The following is an 18,936-nucleotide window of genomic DNA, read 5'->3' as shown; positions in this document are numbered from 1 at the left end:
GAGTGGGGACTCGAGCATTGCCACTCACTGACTTCTCAACGTCCTCATTTTCCCAGATTCCCCTGCTTACAATGTATAATGACCTGCTCTTTCAACATGGCACTGTCAAGCTAAAAAGGCACCGGATGCCTAAAAGAGCCCGGGTGATGTAATGACTTTCGAACGACTCTTGAGTGACAGTTGCTATGCCAACGCCAATACGTCACCCTAACGCGATTTACTTCAGAGCATCTTGCATTGTACTTTGCTACCTGAGACCAGCTTGCTTGTATTTGACCTACAATAAACCAACCAAAACAACCATGTGCTTGATGTTTGACTTTGGTAGGAAAGTGGTTGATTCGCTAGTTGGTTATAGTATCAAAGTAAGCACATTTCATTAGCTAGCTCGTGCTAGTGTAACGAGCTATCTTGTTAGCTTGAAGCTATTCATCTGTTGTTGTGCTTAAATTAAGAAAGTCCTTAATGTGTTGTGATTTTAAGACATATCTGACGGCACCCACAATTAAATTTGAACAAAACAGGGCATTGTTTGCACAACATTTTACTAAAGAACAACGGGGGCTTGCTAGCTTTGACATGCTAGCGGACATTGCTAACTTACAGGTTACCAGCAGGCAGGTGTAGCTAAAACTTTTTATTCGCTTAATATTGTGCCTAAACGGATACTATGTACCCCGACACTTGTTGGCTATCAGTCAGAGAGTCTCAATAGTAGTTCGAAAGCCATCAGCTACGTTTTAGTCGCTTAATATTGTCGCACAAAAGGAGGAATTGCTATTAGCAATATAGATGCTAGCGCGCGAAACCTGTTGATGTGTGCTTACTTACAAAAGACCGGCAGCCAATATTAAGCGTGTAAAAAGTACCTGATGGCTTTCGAACAACTCTTGAGACTCTCTGACTGATAGCTAAAAAGTGTCCGGGTGCGTAGTGTCCGTTAAGGCACAATATTAAGCGACTAAAAAGTAGCTGATGGCTTTTGAACGACTCTGAGACTTAAAGCTAATAAGCGCCCGGCCTACGTGGTGACCCGATTACGTAATGCTAACGTTGGCATAGAAACTGTCACTCAGGAGGCGTTCGAAAGTCAACATTACGTCACCCGGGCTCTTTTTGGCATCCGGTGCCTTTTTAGCTTGACAGCACCCAGGAGCTTCTTATGGGATTCATTCTGAATAGATCCTGAATAGGTGTTAGAGACATTGTGTGAGAGCTGCAAATTAAGGAACCCCTTGTGGACTCAGGTTTGTGAATATATCTGTTAACTACACAACACACCACCCACCTTCCTCCTAGCTAGTCCTGCCATGGTGATTGCCTGTGTCACATTCCTAATCAGGACGCCTGGTAAAGGTCAACTCTAATGTTCGTTATCAAAAATAGTTTAAAAACATATGACATTTAAGCTTTGACGGTTACAAAAACAAAGGTGCAGAATTGTGTCTCATGACACATGATTAATAACTCTCCTGGAAAGACATGCTGGTGACCTGGTGTGTACACTAGCCTTGGGCATGTTTCAGTTTAATTGATTTTTTTCGCCCTGCTTTCTCACTAAGCCTTGGGTATTGGCCTCAGACAAACCTGTCAGGACTTTAATTCTCCTCCTGTTAATCTGTCAGCCTTTGACCCACGAGACAAGCAAACACGTTCCGCAACAAATCTGTCCACATCCGCCTGAAGCGCGTGAGATGCCTGCCCCCAACTATTTTTGTTTTTTCATTAAATAGCAATAGCAACATTTAGGTGTCGCTAATTTCAATTTGGGTATTTGATGATGTTGAAATTGAACTTTCAATGTGGTATACAAAAACATGTCTGGGTTAGTCCATCAGGACCTACCAACGCCTCTGTCAAACATACTATAAGAAAGAAACCATAAAAACATTTGCTTCATAACTCAATAGATGTTGTCTGGATGACAGATGACCCATATTAATGTGTGTGCCCTCTAAGAGCTGAAAAGCCGGTCCTCGCACAGCTCAGCAGGAGATTTGGTGGCTCCGCCGAACACCTCCACGTCGATGTCCGCCCAGGCCACCACGTTGCCCGGCATGTAGTTGGTGCAGTTGGCCATGCCGAGCACGTCCTGAGGCCGCAGGATGCGATCCCAGATGTTAAAGTGGCTCAGCTCACCCACGAAGGCTTGGGTGGCATCGAAGCGTCCTCCCACAATGTCCTGTTGAGGCCATAAACGACAGGCCTCGTTAAGACAACAACAACAAGCTCTTTTTAATCTTCTCCACATAGGAGGATACACTGTGCACTACTACTCAACTACTGTGTCTCTCCATCAATGAAATAAGATGGACTGTCGCAATCTGACGTGAATCCCGCTGAGAATCGGAATTGTCAACAAGTGAGAACTTGTTTGTTGTTATCAGTGCCTTCAGAGTAGTCTAAAGCAAAGAGCACTTCACTGAAGCTCTTTACAATGTGAAATAAATACTGTCTTTCCAGGTCACCTCTTTGCCTGTCAGTGTAGCATTACAAAGCCATTTGTAAGTCCCTGTTTCGACAACAACACATCAACAAAAAAACAAGCTTTGGACGTTTTGTGAAAATGACTGCAGCAGTCCCTGACTTTCCCTCTACTCTACTCTTTTAAGAGACCAGTCTATGTCTATGTGCATGTCCATGTCCACTTGTCCATGTAGCCTCTCAAGAGCCAAAAAGGTTAGGGACAATATACAGCTTCAACATTAAGTTCTGACCCCATGCCTAGCTTTGAGGCATTAGAAGGTCCTGTACATGTACAGAGCAAAATACCCTCACGTGAGAAAGGTAGCCTGTGATGCTCTCACCTGTTCCTGGCCCAAGATGATGACTCCATCTGCTTTTATGGGGTGCCAGGGAGCCAGGTTCTCCCCAGAGCCTGTCATCTGGCCATCCTGATAGGCCTCCCAAAGGCCATCTCTGGTGGTCCAGGTTACGCAGATGTGGTGCCACCTCCCATCGTTCAGTGATAACGGCAGCCGGGCCACCTGGAGTCAAAATGGCAAAACATGGGGAATAAGTGAAATCAAGAAAAAGCATGTCAACCAATCAAAAAAGAATAGTAGTGAGAAAAGTCGAAGTGTTTATTTTTTTTTTAAATGGTACCTACATTTAGTGACATAGCTTCTTATTTTGTGATTCTTCAACAAATGTAATGCATAGAGTGAGGAGGTAAAACTGAAAGCCGTGTACTTCATTGAAGAGGTTCTTCACTCCTCCTATGCTGTATTAACGCACTGGGCCAAAGCCATGCTTTAATTATCATCCTGTTCAAGGTTAATTCAAATGCTGGAGTGCATTTTGAAAACCACTAGAATTGTGAATTTATTGTGGTCTTGACTATAACAAGCTATTTCAGCTGGCTATGTGTATTTCACTAGGGCGTTGTTAGACCTGGGTAATATGAATAGCCCGGATCCCTCTCTCTTTTTACAAAAATAATAATTGAAATTTTTTTAGCCCTGGATCTATTCATGATGCATGTCGATCAAATGAAATGCAATTTATGTCTATAAAAACCTTGCAAATGTTCTCTCCGTTATCAGCTCGAATTTATGGCCTTGTCCTGTGTCAGTGTGACCTAGCATGAAAGTGTTTTCATGTTGACAAGCAGAGTGGTAATGGATGGGGTAATGCTCAAGTGAGTCAGACAGACGGTGCACCCTGCATGCCATGGGCTGTGTTAAGGCTTATTGTTTTCTGTCTCCAAAAACAATTAAATCCTGGGGGATGATTCCCATGGACCCCCTTACAGGTGTGGGTTAAGCCCCAAAGGTTTTTAACTCCTAGCAAGGACCCTGTATTTGACACTCCTGCAGACACAGTTAGTCATTCCCAAACACCCCGTGCAACGAGCACTGTGTTTGTAGGATAGAAAAGGTCAGTGTGATATCTGAGATTACAGTGAGTCACCTTCCCGGGAAGGCTTCTGATGAGTGACCTGTGTCTTTTGCTGTCTTCTTTGTGCTTTAGAAGAGGACGCCAGCTGTGACATTGATGAGGCGTTGTGGTTCAAAAGAGAAGAGACACTAGAGACTAGACTAAATGTGTACCGGACTCATTTTTGTGGTCTGTTATTGAAGGGACTAGCACAGCTGCCTTTGAATAGAAGCTTCTAACATCACTTGAATTACTCTATCATGGCATTCACGTTTGTTTGCTTTGTGATCTTTAGTGTGACAAGGCTTGTGTCCGATCATTATTGTATGGAATTTTAGGATATATACAGTAAGTACAGTTGTGAATAGTCTTCATATCATGTCTGCATACTGCAAATTGTTAATGAGTTTAAGGTTAGTTACTCTCACATCTTAAGATCTGAAGATCTTTGAGGATAAGTGCAGAAAAATAAGTTTTTGATAACATTCCTCAGAGAAGGATACTATTGCTAGGCTACTTCATGAAACCTGTCACAACCACTTGCAAGTGTTGACGTAAAACAGTTTTTATTGATTTGCCATACTGGTTTAGTATTCAATGTTCCAGTGAGTAAGTTCATTTACGGCCTTGGTTTGGATCTTGGCGTGGTATGATTGATTTTGCGCTTGAACAGAAGGAACCCAGAGGGTGAGGCTAAATGGCTTCCCATCAGAGCAATTACAGAAATGTCATCTACTGGATCACCACATGCAGGTGTCCTTTTGCCTCTTTTGTCAGTTTATATAGATCACTGCCTGACTAAAATATAAAAAAACAACATTATGTTGTTTATGTATGACATTGTTATTGTAAGATATTGATCTGTTTGAGACAACTTTGTCAAATGGTGTTAAAGCATGCTTTATATTTAAAAAATCCCTCTATTATTATTACTGTTATATTACTTTTACAGTTTGTTCAATATGTGAAAGTTCCATTGAGTCTAATGAGAGGCACTTTTAAATCAAATGTATTATTGTAATTATGATGATGATGATTATTATATAATATTAAAGTATGGAGCTTATATAAAGTGCAAAAAAACTTTTTTTTTCAGCTAAATGTATCAATAATAGAAGAACTGATAATGAAAACACAGAATTCTAATGCTCATTATTTATTAAAGGGCACATTTCTTAACTTTAAAAACGTGGGATGTCTTTGTGGTTTTTGTCATCATTGACAAATCCCTGGTGGAAATTCTAATACTGAGTAGGTTTTCCTCTACCCAGTGAAGTTCAAATACAGGAATGTCTTAAATCAAATTTTTCTGAAGCTAAATAATAGGAATCAGGCAGATGTGTCTGTTTGAGCTCTGTTATAGACAGGCTTTGACAGATTCACGAGCGTGTCAGGACATGATTACAGACGCAGTGACAGATTTGAGCTCTGTGAAGTCTTCAGAAACATTGGGAAATTGGGAATAGGATTAGCATTTTGGAAAATGCTCTTTGGCAAATAAGACAAACTGTAATTACAAGCCTGAACCATAAAACCTGAAATCATGAATCATCACAAAGCCATGAGCAAAGACTCATTCCTCTCTAAATGCTGACCTACCTTGTCATTGATGAGGAGCTCAATAGGGTTGTTGCCCCACTCAATGAGGACAATCTCATTGGCCTGCCCTGGGACCCCATAGGAGAAGGGGGTTCCGATGCCAGGCGAGGAGCTGGACTTGAGCCACATGCAGACAGTGAAGGCGTACATCTCTGGAAGGCTCTTCTTCACCCGGCCGTACAGGTAGTTAGTGCGCAGGGGGAAGGACAGCTTGAAGTTCTCGGGGGACCTGAAGCCACTGTTACCTGAGGCGAAATGGCGAGAATTGATGTTATCACACCTCAGGAACACAGGGCATGAGGGAGGGATGGGGTGAATGGGTGAAGGAGTGAATTTGGGAAAACAATGGGGGAGCAATGTAAGAAAGCACGAGTGAGACAGCGAATGTGTGAAGTAATGAATATGGGAATGGGTGAGTGTGTAAAAGAATGAGTGAAAGGTGAGAGAAGTGAGCAGGTGCATACACGATGTGTGCACAGATGTGTGCGGGGTGAAATCAACTATGAGTGCGCCTATAGAGTATATATGACTTTATGAGTTGGATATGTGTAAAAGGGAAAACCACAATGAAGACAGAGAGTGGTATCACAGAGTGTAACTGAGGCAGACTGAATGTGCATGAGAGAATGAATGAGTGAGTAAGTGTGTGTGTGAGTGAGTGTGTGAGTCAGTGAGTGTGTGAGTGAGTGTGGGAGAGAGGAAGTGTGTGAGTGAGTGAGTGAGTTAGTGAGTGCGTGAATCAGAAAGTGAGTGTGGGAGAGAGGGAGTGTGCGAGTGAGTGAGTGAGTGAGTGTGTGAGTCAGTGTGTGAGTGTGTGAGTCAGTGGAGTGAGTGAGTGGGTGTGTGAGAGAGAGAGTGTGTGACTGAGTGGGTGTGTGATTCAGTGAGTGAGGGGAATGGGCAGTAAAATGGTGTCATATGACGTTTTTGCGGAAGTGCCCGAGCACGCCTAATTAAAGGGCAGAACGTCTGACAGCGGCACCATGGCTACCTTTCTCCAGCTCTTTGATCCGGTTCATCAGAGCGCTCAGGGTGTTCTCTGTGCTCTGGCGGTGGGCGGCCGTCTCGTTGTACAGCTGCGACTTCTCCTCCTCTAGCTCGTTCACCTTCTTCAGGAGCTGACTCTCCAGGTCTCCCAGGCGACGCTGCAGCAGGTCGCGCAGCTCGTTGGGGAAGGAGACACCCGAGACGTTGGCTCTCATCTGCTGTTGCTGTGAGAGGAGACAATGGAGGTGTCATTCATAATTGTCAGTGCTTATAGCATGTCCTGGTTTTTCCATTCCAAATGATGCAGTTATTTAAATTATTATTTTTAACTATAGTTAACATTTCTGCGGCAATGTAGCATATTTACTGTAGGGTCTGGTAAGAGCGTCATAAGACTGGCCTATTGTTTGTATTATCATTCTCTGAATATTATTTAATTACTTTACTTTTCTAACTGTAATTATATTTGTCTTATACATTGAGCTGTTAAGGTGGGGTGTAGTGTTAATGAATAATGCATATATTTCATATTTCCAACCGCCTATGAAAGCCTTAGAGGCTATCCTATGGCTGATCAATTGTCAGGTTGTGAGGTCATCTTTGAAGGCCTATGAAGCCTTGAAGGTCAACCTAAACATTGATTTTTTTTCAGGTACACCAGTTACCAACAGTATGTGTTAATGGAGGTGACTTGCCATAATCCTACTGGTGTTCTCATTTACCTGCTTTACTTTTTTCCCTTAAAATGTATTAATAATTTCCACTTTGTAGACTACATTTGGCTCGCCAGATAGGTTAGAAGGAAGGGAAGGGATATACATAGCCTTATTAGTGGGATGATCCCCACAAATCCCCAACGCCTACACCAAAGTACTCAAATAAACAAGGTCTGCAAAGAGGTTCCATAATTAAGATTACCAAATGATGTTTACTAATGGATGTTTGGCCAGCTATAACGAACTAAGAAATCACCAAGGGTATGAGAAATATCCATACCTCTAAATTTTCAAGACGGTCTTTCAGACTTTGCATGGTCTTTCCCATGTTGTAAACGGTATCATTAGGATCCCTGGGGACATCGTCCATAGTGTCCTGCTTGATTTTTCTCCAGGAGCCCGAGCTGTCTGAAGCGGACTCGCACTTAGTTAGTTTAGATGTCAACTCCTTTATGGTGCCCAGCTGGTTGACGATGGTTTCTTTCTGCTGAAGTATGGTTTCACGGAGCTGCATGACGGTGTTTCGCAGCTCCTCTTCTTGTGCCGAGGATGACTGCAACGGCTCCGGTGGGACCGGGCAACTGTCCGCCCCGATGGGTACGGCGGTACACAGAAAACGTTCGCCTTTCTCCGCTTGGCCATGAGCAAACCTCCCAAAAGCCAAGGCATAAACACAAAAGAGTCCGAAGTGGAAGCTATTCATAATGGAAAAGATCGGAAGTTCAGACATATTCAATTAACTGAACGCTTTGGTAAGCAGCAACAGGTTTTAAAGTCTTCTCAATATCATTATGTTAACTTCAGAAATAATTAACCTAATCTTCTGTCACCACTGACAGAGCAGATCAAGAATAAAAACGGAAGCTCCTCCACATCGTTGACCTGGCGTTGTGGTTCTGAAAAGACAGCGACTTTTCCATAAAACAGATTACCGCTTTGCGCTTGCTGGAAATCGGATTGGTTGTAGTATAGACGTCACCACTCCTAGAGAGTAGGCGTTCAGAGTGAACCAGCCAAGAGACATTGCATTTGGTAATATGACTTTAATTCACTAATGCACTTTACCTATATCATTTGTATATTGTAAAACTCAGCTATATTGCCTATATTATAAGGCCTATTGCACGTTGCATTGGCGTGTTTAATTAACGTCATCTAATTGGATAATTAAGACCACTGACAATAAACCCTTCCAAGCCCCCAATTTCATTTTAATGTGGTGAGATGAACAACTTGGTGTCTCATTAAAAATACAGCGTTACTTTAGGACTCATACTTTATTTCTTATATCAGACACATTGTAAATCAAAATAGGGTTCATTTAGTGTCCATCTGCTTTGATATTGATGTCATATGAAGACTATTTTAGATTTACTGCCATGGCTTGAGCAATTTTGGAAAAGAACAATGCCAGCTGTATCCTCAAGGATAAGCAACATCCAAATAGAAGGAAATATATACCCTAAATATCCTGTTTAGAATCAATCCAGTCATAAAAATGTATATTATATAGTATTATAATTTGACAGATGCTTCTATTGATGCTTTTAACATGCAGGCTCAGTGGGCATTGCAATATATGGTAGGCTATGACCTTCCTTTATACTTTCAGATTAGGTTAACTGTAGTACTAGGGAAAATGTTCAAGCAAGATATTTATGTTTGTTCGTGTATTGGAAAATGAGATATAATTTTTCCTTAAAGAATGTTTGCAAACACTGTCTGAGGTGTTTTCTCATGCGAGATGATCCATTCTCGGATGCTCTGGTGTCCTGCTTTGATTGCAAGAGGTTTTGTCATATTGGTTAAAGCAATCACTGTCCACGTAAAGAAAGTGGTTCCCAACAGGGCCTCCTGCCTCACAGTTATCAACACCAGCCCTGCACACTGCCAGAGATGGGAGACAGGAGTCCGCTGGTGGGGAGCACATGCAGCGTAGGCCAATTGCCTTCAGTCTGAGAGGTTTGAGCCTCGAACGATTAAACGAGTGGCTGGCTTTCCCCTTAAGTCTTTGTGTGATTAAGACTTAGGGCAAGGGCAGTATGAATGGCATTTCCAAAGGCTTCCCAACAGGAATAACAGCAGGCTTATAATCCAAAAGCTAAAGTACTTACGTTTATTAACACTTACTACTCAATTGCTGTATTTTTTTTTTTTTAAAGTTTATACTTACGTTTATTAACACTTACTACTCAATTGCTGTATTTTTTTTTTTTTTACAGTTGATTATTCCTAAATCCAGGATGCCCCACTCACTAAATCTAAGTAACCTCAACAATGGTATTAAGTTAAATAACACAATGTTTATCATTACTTTCTATTAGCTCTTCTATATTGTTTCATTCATTTCTTCATTGATCATTGTCATCGAAATATAATACAAATGCTTAAATATGCTAGTTTTGGTTAGAGGTGTTTCTTGTGTTACAGTACAACCAACTGGATCCAATTTGTACTAAGTCAGTGGTAGAAGGGCTGCAACATCTTTGCCCTCAACGAAAGCATCCAATACAACTTTATGCTCAGGTCTTTGCAACTTTACCCAACCGAATACCCATTGCTTATCCTATAATGGACCTGATTGTATCATCTTTTTTAATCCTCTTCAAAAGGTTAACTGATCTTCAATTGTGGATCCTCATTCTCAAAGTGAACACCTAAACCATTTAAAATGGTTTTCTGATTGGTCCAGGAAAAACACATTCTTTCATTCTCTGATCTCGGGGGGTTACCAGATACCGCAGTATCTCCAAACTCAATAGACAAGATAGACCTGGCAAGGGCACATTGAATTATTTTCTGTGGCATAAGATGCCTAACTGACGCAGTACATTGATGAGACCATGAAAGAACAACCACTTGAATACAAACAAACTGAAATCATAGCATTGGACAATAAATCCCATTAAAAGGAGGATTCACACAAGCTCATGTGGCATAATGCCACTGTGTGATACTACACTACAAGGCCTTCCATACCATGTTCAAAGGTGCACTTATCTAATACATTCGGCAAGGGTCGTTTTTTGAAGCTAAAAGCTATTAAACAACCCACTCCAAACTTTTTTTAAAACCTAGTTTATTGATGGGGATGAGCCTGGGCCTACTCCTTATCAGGGGTCAGATGGTTCCCTTCCCGCTCTTTTAAAGAAATGCAATGGGGCTGTCTAAAAAACACATGACTCATCATTCGATTTCACAGGAACATACCACTCTTCAGTGCTCTCATCAGACCCGGAATGGAACAAAAGCACTTTTGTGCAGCCGAGCCATGCCACACCGGAGCGGTGTGTGATATTAGAGTGAATGGAGCCTACGATGCACACTCACAAAGGATGTTTATTAAAGACCACATATGTGAAGTGGAGCCCATTAGTCTTGTTTCTTTTTTTGCCTCACCCATGCATTCACTCTGACCTGGTGCAGCATTGACGTTTGAGAGATGAGCAAAAAAGGATCTTATCCTCTGCACATTAAATTAGTTGTTCTAATTCAGGCCTCGAAGTAATGAATTACTGGACTGTTTTGTCTTTATTCACTAATACCCTTTTATATCATGTTCCCTTGTTGTTCAGCCTTACAGTAAATAGCTCCATTAGGGACAGCAAAGATTGGTTCTTAACTTACTTATGTTGAATTACTCTCTCCCACCTAGAGTGCTATATCCAATCATACACTCACATAGTAGGCTATCGGTTATGTTTCCATCTGAAGCTGGATCACCAAGAGCCAACAGTAAGTTGATTCCACTTTATTGTGCATCTCGAGGACATTTCTCATGCTCGCGTATAACGACACTTGCCAACTAAAGCACCAGTCTTTTAATCCACCTGTTTTTGTCGTTGTATTCATTATGAATGAAAGTCTGTATAAATACATGTGACAGTAAAATGTCATGTATATACTGAGGCAAATTCAGAAGTGCAAAATAAATGTTCAAGTCCCCGGACGGTCATATTTACCAATCCCCTGGATGTCCAAGATCATGATGGCAGTTTGTGACTTCCTGTGTGACTGATGGATCTGAACAGAGCATCAGTGTGGATTCCTTGCTTCGTTGCGATGGGTTTAGATATTCATAGTCCAGTTGAAAAGCCATCCATTGAAATGCTAATTCAACCTTATCTCTCTCCAGGGGCAGAGTCCTCCATCTGGACATCACATAGCCTATTCAATGAGAATCGCACGCTCCAAGGACAGTGATTGGATTTCTATTTTCCAAGGGAGCAAGAATCCAGCCCAAAGCCTCATCTACAAACTCAGTGGTGCTGAATCGCTCTCATCTGTTTTTTTTTTTTGCCCTACAATTGTAGAAATACATTATAGTTTTACAATGTCATTAGCCTAACGTAATGGGGAGCCTTTGCTGTCAGAAACACCATAAATACCATTCCGTTAAGGAAAGGGCTGTTGTCATGATGGCCACTAATTCTTACGACCGTAACTGATTCTAACAGCACTAACACTGATTCTAACGTAAGGAGGCGACAGCTCTCCACTGAGCATAGTAGTCCTAAATGCCAGATACTGTAAGTCTATATGAGCTAGGCTAGCTAGGAATACACACCACACTTCTTGGAATGTCCAGTTAGGATAGCAACTATAATGTAGCATACTTCTGTCAGGCAACCTGTAGGTTATTTTTCAGACCACTGCTGAGTCGGACCACTTTGGCTACTTACCAATGTTTTATCTGGGGTGAGGGGGAATGTGTAATTTCCAGTGTTCCAACTATACAAGCTGAAGCTAAGTACATTTCATAACAAATTTAAATAAAGATTTACATTATTCCTTACGCATTTTATCCATTTTACAAGGTGACTTGTAACCAAAACACTACTGCCATCTACTGTCGTAAAGTAGCTTAGACATATTTCTCCGTTAGCGTACTCAGTATTCCCAGTTGTTTGGATCTAGAATTGATACGAAAAAGTCTTGACTATATATATTTTATGTATATTTAAGGCCACGTTATATAAATTAAAACATTTTGGAGATTAATTTAGTAATTAATGTGCGGGTTATGTCAAATGTGATTATGAATGTCGTTCCCCAAAATAACATGAATGAAAATACTGCTTCCTTCGAAAACCTAGGATGTTTCTCTGGTTTCAAACACCCTAAAAAGTGGTTACTTTGAAGCTGTAATGATAGAATATTGAAATTTCACAAAGTGACAAGAAGACCATCACTTTCGATGGTCTTATAACATCTATTTCTTTAATATCAATCCGCTTGGCACTATTTCGTAATGATGTTGTGTATAGAGAAAATGGGGGGAAAGTACACAAGATGGTAGAAATTGTACTAAAAATAATATTCATATGTAACATTTTACACATTTGTTTCGTATTTTAGCAAAATGCATGGTTTTAAAATAATAATCTTTAAACATATGAGCGCATAGTGTTGCTCCGCTGACCCAACTCCTGGGCGGAAGTAGCTAAAGCACTCTTTCCGGTTTCGGTGTAGGTAAGTTTGAAAGATCTTTCAGACGTTTTCTTATTAATTAAGGGTTTAAATGCTTCGTTTGGTGCGTGCCTAGAGAGATGCATATGGTGCTCATATTCTATGTGAAAATGCATAAAAGTAGCTAATTATATGTTTCTGGGAAATTGCGGCCATTTAAAAAAGAACAAGGACTGGCTTGGCTGACTGCTAGCAATGCTTAGCGGTTTCTTTCTTTCAGAATCGTTTGGTTAGCCTCGGATTAATTCAATGATCCTGAGGAATTGCATGGGTTTTGACTCAAAACCTGAACATGACTGGCTTGTGTTGGATTTGAATAAATTAGCATTTTATAGTATACGTCTGATTTATCACAGATGTTTATTGTAAATCGCATTGATATGCTATGACTTAGCATGCTAGATAGCTACCTCTGATGTCATCAGAAAGCGCCTGCGTCTCACGCTAGCAAGGCGTCAAGCAGTTTCGCGCTTCGACACCTTCTGCAGAAGATCACCTGACTTTGGTAAAATATCTATAGGGAAATATGATTGAAATAACTAATTTTGTTTTCATAAATGGAATATTTAAATTATAATGATTTACAGTATCATCTGTAGTACAAATTAATCTGTAACTGATAATCAGGAAATGATCGTCTGCTGGTTATCAGGACTTTAACATACCTTGACGTCGGAAGTTCTGGTCCCAAAGTTTTGCAAGCGAGGTTTAGCTACACGTTTCTGAAACTAAACGGTTAGCTTTGTCAAGGCGTGGAATGTTGTTATGTTTCTTGGCAGCTGTTTATTTCTTCTCCAGCGCGATCGTCCAATATTAATGGAAAAAGTAAACATAATTTTGCATTTAGTTTACAGCTATATTGAACCACTTCCTTAGCAGTTGGGTTGTTATAGGTTATCATTCCTATTGTTTGCATCTCTGCTTTATGTTGTTTACTTGTAATCAAATGTGGAACTCTGTTTTATGAATGCATTTCTGCTATTTCCCCCCCCCTCCAACGAATGCATTTACAGAGGAACATGAATTTCCATTGAGATTAGAAGCAGACATTCGTCTGCCTCACCTAAACCGCAACACTGTCTCTCCCGGCTGCAACCATGGCCTTTGTGCCAGCCCCCAGCCCCACGGTGGTGGACCAGACCACCCTGATGAAAAAGTACCTGCAGTTTGTTGCTGCACTCACCGACAACAACACACGTAAGTAAACAGGATTTTGGAATCGCAGATGCCAAATGTGAAATTTGACTTTTACGGCAAATGATGAAAGCCTTTTGCTTTAGCCTGGGTAGGTACATGGGAGTGTGTGTGTGCTTTGGTAAGTATGTATGTGTGTGTTCCTTGTACCACAAATCTGAGCGCTGAAAGTCTAACTGATAAGATCTGAATGCCTGCTTCTTGAGGCAGCTCTGTTGTGGAGACCCAGTACATGCCTCTGATGTACTCCCCTCTGTTTACCTTTCAGCTGATGAAACCAAGCTGAAGATGATGCAGGAAGTCAGCGAGAATTTTGAGGTAGGTTGTAAATCAATATGCTTTTGCAAAGAAGTCTCTCACAACAGATTCCCTCAGAGCTTGTGAAGTCCTAATTATGGTGAACCAGTCAGAATTCTAGACAACCTATGGGTTCTCTGCCAGGAGTTCATAGTTCTTGTTGGTTGGTCCCAATTTTCCTGAAACAGCACCTTGAGGTCAGTGTGTAACACGGGGCGTCTCTTCGTTTCAGAATGTGACGTCTTCACCGCAGTACTCCACCTTTCTGGAGCACATCATCCCACGCTTCCTCACCTTCCTGGGGGATGGGGAGGTGCAGTTCCTGCAGGAGAAGCCCACACAGGTAATCTTACTCGCCCCAGCATTGACATTCATGAAGAAAAAATAATGATGACCTAAGTTGATCTGGGAGGCCATTAAGATTTCATTCACCAAAGGGCAGCGTTTCTCATTGGTCCCTCTCGCGTCTCTAACAGCATCCCTTGTGATGGGAAAAGCAATTGTAGTACTTTTTCACACAGATATGCAAGTTAGAATGGATTAGCAGTGTTATTTATTGTAATTGGCTGTCTCTATATTTACTAATATCTTCTGCCGTGAGGCATCTTGCCTGTTTGGAGGGTTTGATTTCCTCTGTGGGTAATGCTTATGCTAGCATGGCACTCATGTTTCTGAAAAATCATGTCCCTGTTGCAGCAATTAAGGAAGCTGGTCCTTGAAATCATCCACCGCATCCCCACCAATGAGCACTTGCGACCTCACACCAAGAACATCCTCACCGTCATGTTCCGATTCCTGGAGGTCAGTCCTGTCCCAGTTACCCATTAAAACACAGTTTGCTTCTTTGCTTGACATTGCCAAAGAAGTTTGTCAAAGCTGAAAATATATTTCATGAATTTACCATAATGAACTCAAATACTGATGGACCAGATACTACTGGACTACTGTTGTCGGTACTTTACAGCACCCAGTTCATGGCTGCAAATATCAGAATCGTGCAGCAGACACCTGCAATTGCTAATGAAGTCCTTTGACACACAAATTGTGTAAAACAATGCTGTTTGTTAACCATTGTAGATTGAGAGTGAGGAGAATGTGCTCATCTGTCTTCGGATAATCATCGAACTCCACAAGCAGTTTCGCCCACCTATATCCCAGGAGGTAAGACTACATTACCCCTAAACCATCTGTAGTTTAATAGTATTTCGTACAGCCTGTAGTTGGAGGTATTATTTATTGAGTGTTTTTTGTTGAGTAACTTTTCTGCTCTTCCTTTAGATTCATCACTTCCTGGACTTTGTGAAGCAGATTTACAAAGAGTTGCCTAAAGTAGTGGTAAGCGGTCCCACTCATTCAGTTTCAGTTGTTTCTAGTTGCCTCTCTGTTAAGTTTTGTGTGCCCCTCTCTAATTGTGTCGTCTACTTATGTGCCAGACGCGGTACTTTGAGAGCCCCCAGGTCATAGCAGAGAACACGGTGCCCTCTCCTGAGATGGTGGGAATGATCACCTCTGTGCTGGTGAAGACGGCACCAGAGAGAGACGACAGCGAGACGCGCACGGTCAGTACACACACACACACACACCGTTACAGCTACACTGACAGAGACTCTTCTATACATAAGTTTCATACTTGCTGTTGGTCCACTCATGCACGTTCAGGCACCGTCAGCTGCTGATGCAGGGATGAGAGCGTTGATCTTTAGCCCGGCAGACACTGTTTGGGTGTGTCCTTGTGTGTGTGCAATATGCCACACGGGCCGGGCGCTGAAAGTCAAACTGATAAGATCTGAGCATCTTGGCTGGCGGAGTGCTGTGCAGTGTGGTGACAGTGTAAGCTAAGATTCAGAGATCCCACAGAGAGATGGCCATTGCCTGGTGGGCATGTTGTACTGTCCCACCATGATGTTCTAATAATAGACCTAAAAGTGATCAGTGCATCATTACACCCCAATCCCCATGATAGTTCAAGTAGAAAGTGTTGCATGAGGATTGGCCACTTGGGGGCATCACTGCTCTGTTATTTTGACCATTTGAACATAAATAAGGTTCAGTACAGGCCCCACACCTTCCATAACATAACGTCCTTTTGTATCCCCTCATGGTATGAGCAGGCATATGATTTGGCCTTTAGTGCTTAGAGGCTCAGGGTGGGTTGATTGTTGGGGATGACTGAACACTTGTAACACTTTGCATTTAATTTGCATTTAATTTGTCCTCCAGCACACCATTATACCACGAGGGTCACTGTCACTGAAGGTGTTGGCCGAACTTCCCATCATTGTAGTGCTGATGTACCAGGTAAGTGGACAAATATTACATGCTGTGAGCTTTTACATTGCAAATTCATGAGAAAAATACTTCCACCATATGACAATTCTGGGCATTGAGGAATTTTTAGACCGTAAAATGAAAATCAATTGCAACATCTGTAATATAGATAGATACTTTATAAATCCAGAGGGAAATTAGGATGCACATGAAACATGAATACAGATTACTTATGCTGTGTGCGCGCATGGAATAGAACTATCACCTCTGCGTTTGGCCAGTGCTCTGCAACCCCAGAAGCCCATGCCTGTGATAGATTAGTTATTCATGAGGTTGGCTCTTAATGTGGAGGGCTTCTTCTGGTGTGGAGGTCACAGCTGCACAGGTTGTATTGATTCGAAATCGATGCGGCTAACCCTTGGGTGGGTGTGTGAGAGCGGAGGTGTCGGTGGTGATGGTGTTCCTCTTCTCTTCCTCTCTCTCTGCTGCAGCTCTACAAGCTCAACATTCACAATGTGGTGTCGGAGTTCGTGCCACTCATCATGAACACAATCATGCTGCAGGTGTCACCTCAGGCCAGGTAGAGATCTCTGTCCCTCCCTCTCACTCTCTCTCTCTCTCTCTCTCTCTATCTCTCTCTCTCTCTCTCGTGTGTCTCTCTCTCTCTCGTCTCTCTCTCTCTCTCTCTCTCTCTCGTCTCTTTCTCTCTCTTCCGCCTCACACATGCAAATGCAGTAATGATTTTATACATTTTTTTTTAAATGTATTTCTTTTCAAATGAATATTTGTAGTGAAGTCCAGTTTTGGTTTTATAATGTTTTTGAAATACATGATTGCTATTGGAATTGCCTTGAAATGCCTGGTTGACCATGACATTGAACTTCATGACTGCTATCATCATTAATTACACGCCTATGCTTAACTAGAGAGAGGTTGTATTCTGGTCCATCATTCCACCCTTTTTGATTTTGAGTTTGGCATTTTGCCCATTGTGTACCAATAGGGGTAGCTATAGCCCAGGGACAGGATCTGGAAGTGATATTGGATATGTTTGAACATTATTGTGGAAGTGTTGAATGTCAGCCTCCGTGGTCAACATAAGCACTCTTTGAAAATGAAGCCCGATTCAACCTTTCTCAATGTAGATGAAAAACGGCATCATTCTTATTTCAGGCAACACAAGCTGTACAACAAAGAGCTGTACGCCGACTTCATCGCCGCCCAGATCAAGACCCTTTCCTTCCTGGCCTACATTATCCGCATCTATCAGGTATGGCATTCATTCCCGGCATGTAGTGAAGTGCAAACGGTTCTCGCGTGAATGCATGCAAGAAGTGAGTGTGTTGTCGCTAAACTATAGTGGCTCAGTAGAGTTTGAATCGTAGAAGTGAACTGACTTTCACTTCTTTGATGGAGCGAGACTCAGAAAGTGGGCAGGATGAGATTCTGAGTGAGATTCAAATTGACCCGCCACAGCCTGTAACAGGGGTTTAATAAATTAAATCAAGCTTGGGCGCTTGATAATTTTGTCTCCACTCTTTTTGATTTTCCCCCAATGTGCTGCCCAAATTGAAACCTTCACCTTGCCTGGGAGTGGGATCGGTGAGATAATAGCCGATAATGACCGTGTGTGTGTGTGTGTGTGTGTGTGTGTGTGTGTGTGTGTGTGTGTGTGTGTGTGTGTGTGTGTGTGTGTGTGTCAGGACCTGGTGGGGAAGTACTCTCAGCAGATGGTGAAGGGGATGCTGCAGCTGCTCACCAACTGCCCCCCGGAGACGGCTCACCTGCGCAAGGAGCTGCTGATCGCCGCCAAACACATCCTCACCACTGACCTGCGCAGCCGTGAGTTTCTCTCGCTCTCTCTCTCTCTCTCTCACACACACACACACACTCACACACACACACACACACCACTGCCCTGTGCAGCATCTCTCTCTCTCTCTCTCACACACACACACACACACACACACACACACCACTGCCCTGTGAAGCATCTCTCTCTCTCTCTCACACATACACACACACACACACACACACACACACACACACACACACCACTGCCCTGTGCAGCATCTCTCTCACACACACACACACACACACACACACACACACACACACACACACACATACACCACTGCCCTGTGCAGCATCTCTCTCACTCACACACACACACACTCACACCCACTACTGCCCTGTGCAGCATCTCTCTCACACACACACACCACTGCCCTGTGCAGCATATCTCTCATACACACACACACTCACACACACACACACACACACACCACTGCCCTGTGCAGCCGTGAGTCTCTAACACACACAGACTTCTTGAGACGTTTCTAATCCATAACTACATTTGATTTTGATAAAGGGAAATTTTAGAACACTAATATGATGTTGAAAATGTATTTGTTTGGTAGTTACTTATTTAGTAAAGTAAAATCCAAAAATGAAAAACCGCGTTCCACTTCGGTGCTATTAAAAATTCCATCGGTGGGATCCCCTGACTGGGCTTCAGTAAGCCTGC

The 18,936-nt window shown here is 42.2% G+C and overlaps 2 protein-coding genes across 2 annotated transcripts in view; one reads left to right on the top strand and one right to left on the bottom strand.

Annotated features, from left to right (window-relative positions):
• Positions 1-1,954: 1,954 nt before the first annotated feature.
• nptx2b (neuronal pentraxin IIb) lies at positions 1,955-7,911 on the bottom strand (the record flags this gene model as incomplete). The annotated part of the gene is made up of 5 exons (XM_080835907.1): positions 1,955-2,182; positions 2,808-2,987; positions 5,479-5,723; positions 6,470-6,689; positions 7,462-7,911. 5 exons carry the CDS (start codon positions 7,909-7,911, stop codon positions 1,955-1,957), a joined length of 1,323 nt encoding a protein of 440 aa, XP_080692033.1.
• Positions 7,912-14,115: 6,204 nt separating this feature from the next.
• Positions 14,116-18,936, top strand: part of trrap (transformation/transcription domain-associated protein) — a gene marked incomplete at its 3' end in the record, with an annotated part of 97,301 nt that continues 92,480 nt past the window's right edge. Inside the window, 10 exon segments of the mRNA XM_080834265.1 lie at positions 14,116-14,162; positions 14,374-14,484; positions 14,838-14,942; positions 15,219-15,302; positions 15,420-15,476; positions 15,575-15,700; positions 16,362-16,439; positions 16,901-16,989; positions 17,583-17,679; positions 18,113-18,251. Of these exon segments, the coding sequence (XP_080690391.1) occupies positions 14,133-14,162; positions 14,374-14,484; positions 14,838-14,942; positions 15,219-15,302; positions 15,420-15,476; positions 15,575-15,700; positions 16,362-16,439; positions 16,901-16,989; positions 17,583-17,679; positions 18,113-18,251 (916 nt within the window). The 5' untranslated portion in view covers positions 14,116-14,132.

Source organism: Sprattus sprattus, assembly GCF_963457725.1.
Source record: "Sprattus sprattus genome assembly, chromosome: 3".
In the NCBI taxonomy this organism is placed as follows: Eukaryota; Metazoa; Chordata; class Actinopteri; order Clupeiformes; family Clupeidae; genus Sprattus; species Sprattus sprattus.
The sequence above is the reverse complement of the archived record's forward strand: the minus strand, read 5'-3'. Positions and strand labels throughout refer to the sequence as shown.